The following is a 7961-nucleotide window of genomic DNA, read 5'->3' on the forward strand; positions in this document are numbered from 1 at the left end:
ACAAGCCTCCTTCAGCGTCTTGCTCGAACCAAGATCCGAGACATCAAGAACGTCGAGAACGCTAGAGACGTTCAAGGAACTCAACATATGTTGCTCGCACAACTCTTGCAAGTAATGAATCATGTACTTATCTGCCGCAACAAACAAGGCATAGACATGTTTCTCCAACTTTTCTGAAGCCAACGTGCCGGTGTATAGAAACTCCAAGAGAGCTTGAAGTTGCTCCGAGTTAAGTTCTTGGAGCGTTATGGCGTATTCTGGAGCACTTTTGCATCCGTCTGAGTCTAAAATGTTCTTGAAGATCTCGGATTTTGAAGCCTATATGTATTGAAAACACCCAAGTCTTTTTTTTAATTAACAAAGTATATGATATGGTTGTTTTTATGGTTAATTATTTTAAATGTTATCCACAATAAACTGAATTTGATTATAAATTATGGGTTTTTTCAAAAAAAAATTATATATATAGAAATTATAATTTCTTTTGATAGTCACTACTAGTATAACATATAAATATTTTTTTTTAACTAATCAATGCCACAAAATTACGTAAAAAGATCGATGGAATTACCAGCAAAGCTCTATGTGCAGGAATTGGAGGGCCATCATCGCCGGCTTTTAGAAGAATATCAGCATGAAGCTGTTCTTTGAAACCCGAAACAAAGCTGCTCAAGAAGACTATCCTTTTCTTCTGTTCTTCTTCGGTTTCTTTCATATTTTTCATCCATTTGATCACCTTCTCTAGTGGTTGTGGCTGGAATTCTCGAACAATATTTAATAGACAACTCATATAAAATCGATAAATTGATGTATTTTGATATAATCAAAAATTGAAACCTTTACAAACATATATAATTAAGGAGCTTACCTCACAAGAAAACAAAGGAGAAGAAGAAAGAGATGAGCCATTCTTGACGGTAGACTCATGGGTCGATTTGTCATGATCTTCTTTCGAGCCCTCAAGCTCTTTGAGCAGCGCGATAGTGGTTTTAGCCCCTTCGTAGCACGATCCACATATTGTGTTTCTTGGTGGTCTTAAAATAGTTGGCATTGTGGTGCAGATTGAGCAATCCATTGAATTTTCTTAGTTTGTAGTTACCTCTTCTCTATTTGTCTATCTCCCAATTTTTTTGAAGTAAACTTGAGAATAAGAAGAAGATCAACAGAGGAAGATGATGGAGGAGGAGCAGTTTCTTGCTTCGAACGCAAGTTGTTAAAAGTATTGTTCAAGAGTTGTTGTTGGTTAGAGATGGTTACGTTCTTGAAAACATTTTTTTAATATAGTTTTCGTTAATAATCAACTCGAACATGATTGTTTCCGGAAAGAGTTGTTGAGCATAATTTAACAAACAAAACAACGCAAATGAAATTATTTAAGTCATGAAGGAATCTTTTGGGGGCATGCAGTTGTATTGTATGGTTGGAACTTGGAAACTTCATGGGATATTATATATTTATTAATAATTGATATGGATATTAATTATTATTTAGTGATTAATTTATTAAATGCTGGACTGTATATGCTTCGCATGTACATGAACGATGTGTTAAACTTACATAATTAGTAAAATTAACTCATGAACAATTGATTAGAGAGGACATAAGAATATAGAGATTTGAGATACTACGGATAGCTTCAAAAGCTAAAAGACGTAAAAAGTTGGGAACAAAAGAAAAAAAAAGAAAAGGACTTGCCAACCTTTCAACAGCAAATATGTATAGTGTAAGCACGTCGCACCATTCATCGACATGATATATACGGATATGTATCTATACTTAATATTAATTGACTTTATTAAAAAAAAAAATAATTTCTTTGTAAGTCGAAGTTTTCCCCCAAATATAGATATTGTATTTCGATAATGAAGAACGATAAAAGGTTTGCAAAAAGACTTGGGTTGTTTTTTAATCACATGCATGATCAGAGATATATACTTATATCAAAATCGTCAAGGTTTGCATTTCCGTTATATATCGAAGTTCTTAATTAGACCTAATCAGATTCACATATATTTTATTTTAAGCTAGGAAACTAATTATCAGAATTCTTTGACAACCTCTTCACCATATCGGTAAGAAATGTATCATTTAAATGGTTATACATCGAATGAGCAGGAAAAGAAAACGATTCAACAGAAGTGGTACAATGATGAATGGATCGGTATATACCATTATCTCGCTATCATTTTCCGTGAGCGATACCACTATCTATTTGTGTGTGTTACACTATTTCTTACCAAAAACAATATAGTTTAAAATCATACGCAATATGTAATGTAATTTTTCCTTGGCTTTGGGCTTATATAGTACCAAGAGAAAGTGAGTTTTATACCAACTTAATGCCCAACTTCTTACAAAATTATATTAATCGACCAGAAACCAACTTTTGCTTGTCTTTCACAAAAAAAGAAAAACAACTTTCGCTTGGGGATTCCTAATTCTTCAGGCCGGCTCTCACTTTTTTGTATATATTCAGACAGATGACTGAATGGATTAAGTTTTATAATAAGTAAATTTGAGAATTTCACAGTATTTAATTTGTTATTTTCTTTTGGCCGAATTAGTTAATAATTAGTTTAAACACGTATAATAAAAGAAAGTCGGAAAAGATAATCCAAAATATATTAATCGACCAGAAACCAACTTTTGCTTGTCTTTCACAAAAAAAAAGATAAACAAGTACTTTTGCTTGGGGATTACTAATTCTTCAGGCCTGCTCTCATTTTTTTTGTATATATTCAGACAGATGACTGAATGGTATGGATTAAGTTTTATAACAAGTAAATTTGAGAATTTCACAGTATTTAATTAGTTATTTTCTTTTGGCCGAGTTAGTTAGTTAATTACTTTAAACACGTAAAACTTATAATAAAAGAAAGTCGGACCAACATGGGTCCAACATCTTCTTATCAAAGGTTGAAAAAGGTGTACATAATAACATAAAAATATTAGGTATTTAGAGAAAGCAGTTCTTACAAGAACACACACAAACAAAATATAAAGAAGCGTTGTAAAGGTAGATTAGCCTTCTTTTTCAGCTTTAGTATACTTAAACTTGTGATGGCTTAGTCTCGGCTTCTGCCACTTTTGATTCAACATCAACCTTAGCCTCAGTCTTAGTCTTAGCCTCGGTTTTAGTCTCAGTCACAGCCTCGGCCTTTGGCTCAGCCTCTGCTTTTGGCTCAATCTCAGCCTCCACCGGCCAGAAAGAAGTCTTCTTTCCAGTCTTTGAAACTGTTTGGAAAACTGCTTCAGGCTCAACATTACCTTTCACTGTCACCTTTTGCTCCTTGATATCAATATCAAATGACTCAACCCCTGCAATAATTTTATAAAGTCTGGAGTCAACAACTTACTAGCCATATATATAAACGAAGGATTAATTTATAAAAAGTATCTGAAACAAACATTGAACAAAAAAAAAAGATTAGAGAAACATGCAAACCTTCCATTTTGCCCAAGACTCTATTGACGGCACCAACGCAGCCTTGACATGACATACCAACTTTGAGGACAACGGTCTGCATTTATTAGACGATTTGATCCGACAATGTTAGAACCATATATATGACGATTTGATCCGACAATGATCAACAGCTAATTTTATCACACTAATTAACAGTTATTTTGTTGCGTTCAAGCTTAATTATCACCTTTTTTAATAAATATTTTAAAATGACGCTATGACATTCTAAATACAGCTGATAGAACCTAGACCAATCAATCTCATTCTTTTTTTTTTTTCCTTTTATGCAATTTTCTAATTGTCATATTAACCGGATGCTGAAAACCGATTAGTCGACCAATTCAGACACCGCCATGAATCTTAGAGCAACTGTTAGCATCTTTTGGAAATGAACACACACCGACACACGCACACAAAAAAAATCATTCTCTAAAAAACATTGTTCCATCGTTTTATGGCCAAGAACCAGACGTAAACCCAAAAAATTAAACGGAGAAAACAAAAAGAATTTTTTTTTTTTACCTGAGCCATATCTAGAATGAGATGAAACGAAACGAATAAGCTTTGAGAAGGATGATCCGAATTAGAGAAGGAGATGCTTATTTGTTGAATGAAAAGAAATGGTGTCTTGTTGATTATTTATAGTAATGCAAAAGCAAAAAAAGAAAGATTCGGAGGAGTTAGCGTAAAGGAAACGAGAGCATTGTGAATTAGTGTGCATTTACCATATTCCCAATAGAATATAAAAGGTTTAGGAAGGTTTGTTATACCTGATGTGGAAAAAAAGCTGACCAACTTTAAAACCCACTAACAGAAAGTACAAGTACAAAGAATTTAGATGAGGTTTTCTTGTACTACACATGTTTTGTTTGCAGTACCAAGTACTTAATTTTTTACATCTTTATATGGAGGTTATTCAAAGTTTACTTTTATTAGATTAGTATTTTTGACTATGAACTTATAGAAAACTATTTTTATACTGATTTTTTATTTGTTAATCATTATAAAGAGTATCATGTTCAATAAATAAAAAAACAAATACTATATGTATCAATCTATAGAAATAGTAGTACTTTATTCTACGTTGGTTACCAACATCCGTAACCCAAATGGCAAATACATAAATAAAATCAGTATTTAAATATGTGGATTTTTCAGTGGTGAGACGGACTAAATCATTCTATTGTTTAGGTAGATGAGTGTATGGGCATAAAATATACTTTTTCACAATTTTTGATAATATATTTTCAAAAACTAAAATTTTTGAATGATGAACAAAAAGTATTCTAATTCAAAACTGAGACTATTTAATCTATCACCATTCATATTTTCGCCAATTGCATGTAAGAAAGGCCTTTTAGGGGAGTTGATCCTAGACTTTTTATTTTTTAGAATCAGATCTTGACTTATACGTTAATCCTAGATTTTTTATTTTTTATTTTGGTATTAAAAAGTGACTGAAAAACCGATGAGCACCGTTTTTCAAAATCCTACTCGGGTAAGACTCAAATTTAATATGGTTTCTTATAAGGATCCCCAGACCTGTTTTTGTCTCTTGGGTGGTTGTTATGGTTGAAATACGTATAGATAAGTTTTTCCATTGTGCTTTCCTATGCGACACCCATGAAAACACATATTAGCATATATCTTCTAACAATGTGTTTAGCTTTGAAATATGGCACTCGTTCACAGCTGACACTCTCGAAACACCTCTACCAAACCGATATATGGATTTGTTTTCATTTGGTACTATCGCAATCAGGGCCGGACTGATCTAAAGCTCGTAAAGCAAGGGTTTTAGACGCCAAATTATATCAACAATTTCAGGGGCATCATTTTCGAAAGTGTTTCAGTAGTACAGTGGTTAAGTACCCCTCTACTCTCATTCATTGTCACGAGTTCGACCTTTGGGAGTATCAGATTTTGAAACATTTTTTCCCTAGTGTTTGTTAATGAGCAAAGAAAAAAAATTTGGCTTTAGGCAACAAAGTTAGTCGGGCCGGCCCTGATCGCAATCTTCGTGTTCCAACACATCTCTCATCATATGACTCGAAATACAAGATTATTCTTTATTTAGATTTCCATCAAGAAGCAAGACAACACAACGCAATACTGCATATTCCTCATGACCAAAACCGTTGGCCTCAATCCTCAATCGTAATTAATATTGAAGCTACTTGCATATTTTTACGATGCTAAATTATACTTTGTCTACTTGGCTTCAAAGTTGCAATTCCTTTTTGGATTGGTCAACAACACGCAAGAGTCTTTTGAATTTTGATCCATTGATTTAAAATCTGCCCCAATTTTTTTTTTTTTAAATTCTCATAATGTATTTATCATCTTAACACCTCAAAAAGCTTTAAAAGGGAGAAATGATACGATGCAAAAGATACCTAAAATATGGGCTGTATTGCTCTACACTACTCTCCTCCCACTTTTAAAAAACAACTATCCTCTGTCCCATTTTTTTAAAAAGTTTTAATATCATCCTCTTTTTTTAAAACATCAATTTTTATAGGAAAATTAACAAAACTAACTAGGAAAAAACAAAAATTAAATAACTAACTACTCTGACCATAACCCTAACATATTTTCTATATATTATACAGTATATACTATTTTATCCTTACTATATTCATCCCTACCACCACCAACCACCCCTTCTACCATCATCAAATTATCTCCGACCGCCGGATCACCGCTGGAATATTGCCGGATCACCACCTGAGAACCGCCGAAACACCGTCGAAGCATCGTCGGAGAACCGCCAGAATACTGCCGGATCACCGTCGGATCACCGTCGGAGAACCGCGGTAACATTGCCGGAGAATCGCCAGACTACCATCAGACCACCGCCGGACAACCTCCAGACCACCGTCTACCGCCGTCCACCACTATCCACCACTATCCCTAAACCACAAAACCTAAAATAATAATTTCTCTTACCCCTAATCCTAATTCTCAAATTTTTTTTCAAATAATTGGCTATTTTCTTTGTTAATTTTTTTTTTTTGGGTACTCAATAAATTCACCCATTTTCATATTATCCTTACAAAAAAAAAAAAGTATTTATTAGAAAATAATTTGTTCATCCTTACACTTCATAAAGTTTACAAAAAGGTAGAACATTAATCATTAGTCATTTACTATAATACGATCGAAAAAACAATAAGGGCCCAAATGACACTTTCCCAATTTGGGCTTTCTCTTAAATCAATCCCCTGAAATGAAGCTCTCTCAATAGATCGAAACTTCTTCAGAACTCTTCTTCTCCTTTTCGACCTTTCTACCTTCCCGCCAACAGCGAGTGTAGAATCTTCTCCCCCAAAGACCTCTCAGATGAATATTCCGACGCGAAGATCACCGGGTAAAATAACGGAAGCTCCTCGCTCCGTCGGAGGACGAAGACAAAGGAAACCGCTTGCCGATTGTACCAACATCGTCTCCAGATCTTCTCGACAACAGCCATCTTCTTCACTCAAATTCGCGAATCCTAGTCTCACTTCATCTCTCAAGAGGTTAGTAGATCAAACTACGCTCAAGGAGAAACCCAAAGATGTTGTTATTAATTCAGAGACTGCTTCCGAGAAAGCTTCTCCGTCTCCTGCCACGAACGTTAGACCCGTCACTCGCCGTATGTCTGCAGATCTGGGTTCTCCGGCCTCTGCTCCTTCTCGTCCCCAATTATCGCGCTCTGACTTGGGTAATTGATTTATCTGCGATGATTTTGATCCAATTTGGTTTTATTGTATCGATTTTAAGGGATTTTTGATTTGAATTGGATTTTGTGCGCAACTCTAGGGTTTTAGGTTTCTGGGTTTTGGGGGTTTTCAGGAATCGTTAGATTTATGCTTGAATTCATCATGTTTTAGTGGATTATAGCCATGTTAAGTGAATTGCAAATTTGGTATCTGTTAATTTTCAATTGATAATTCTGCTAAATTGGTTTTGGTTTCTATCTTAAGCTGATGTTTAAGAAATTTCTTATGCTTAGGCGTTAGTGACACGGAGTTTGCTGAGCCTTGGTCTGTTTACACGGTGAGAAGGAAGAGGAATAAAGACGCATCTTCTTCTCCCTCTAGTGCAGCGGCTCGCATGCGTCTGGACTTGACATCAAGCGCTGGGTATGAAACTCATTCGATTATATATGATTGTTGAGTTTTGGGAGATATAAGATCTGGCCTGTAGCTAATGGACATGTGGAACCAGGCTAGAACATAGTACTTGCTACTTAATTTTGTTGGTGCTGTCTTGTGGCTTGTTCTCTATTCATAGATTAGATGAGATGACTGGAATTAGTGTTGAACCTATCATGGCCATCAAATTAGTTTAACATTTTTGTGGCTTGTTGAAGCATGTCGCTGTTAGTTAATTCTCTTTGAAATTTGTATCACAGGAAGAAAACATGTCAAGCAGATGTAAACAAAACGAAGCCCTTGAAAATGGCTCCCAAAAAGGTGAATTCAGGAAAGCTCTACCTATATACTTATCA

At 34.7% G+C, this 7961-nt stretch overlaps 3 protein-coding genes across 4 annotated transcripts in view; 1 reads left to right on the forward strand and 2 right to left on the reverse strand.

Annotated features, from left to right (window-relative positions):
- Positions 1-1306, reverse strand: part of LOC104781522 (BTB/POZ domain-containing protein At3g56230) — a 2923-nt gene extending 1617 nt beyond the window's left edge. The window contains exons 1-3 of one of the 2 annotated variants that reach the window (XM_010506220.2): positions 869-1306; positions 572-754; positions 267-318 (exon numbers count right to left, since the gene is read on the reverse strand). In XM_010506220.2, coding sequence (XP_010504522.1) covers positions 267-318; positions 572-754; positions 869-1075 — 442 coding nt within the window. In that variant the 5' untranslated portion in view covers positions 1076-1306. Of the gene's footprint in view, positions 1-6; positions 319-571; positions 755-868 lie in introns of both variants that reach the window. The other variant, XM_010506219.2, reaches the window with a different exon arrangement.
- LOC104781523 (copper transport protein CCH-like) lies at positions 2864-4231 on the reverse strand. Its single transcript, XM_010506222.2, has 3 exons — positions 3989-4231; positions 3446-3521; positions 2864-3318 (listed from the first exon to the last, which is right to left on the reverse strand). Exons 1-3 carry the CDS (start codon positions 3995-3997, stop codon positions 3050-3052), a joined length of 354 nt encoding a protein of 117 aa, XP_010504524.1. The 5' UTR covers positions 3998-4231; the 3' UTR covers positions 2864-3049.
- Positions 6695-7947, forward strand: LOC104784108 (the record flags this gene model as incomplete). The annotated part of the gene is made up of 3 exons (XM_010509175.2): positions 6695-7172; positions 7464-7593; positions 7866-7947. Coding segments are annotated over exons 1-3 (576 nt in total), but the record flags the coding sequence as incomplete, so codon positions are not given.

The sequence above is a fragment of the Camelina sativa genome, chromosome 4 (assembly GCF_000633955.1).
Source record: "Camelina sativa cultivar DH55 chromosome 4, Cs, whole genome shotgun sequence".
NCBI lineage: Eukaryota > Viridiplantae > Streptophyta > Magnoliopsida > Brassicales > Brassicaceae > Camelina > Camelina sativa.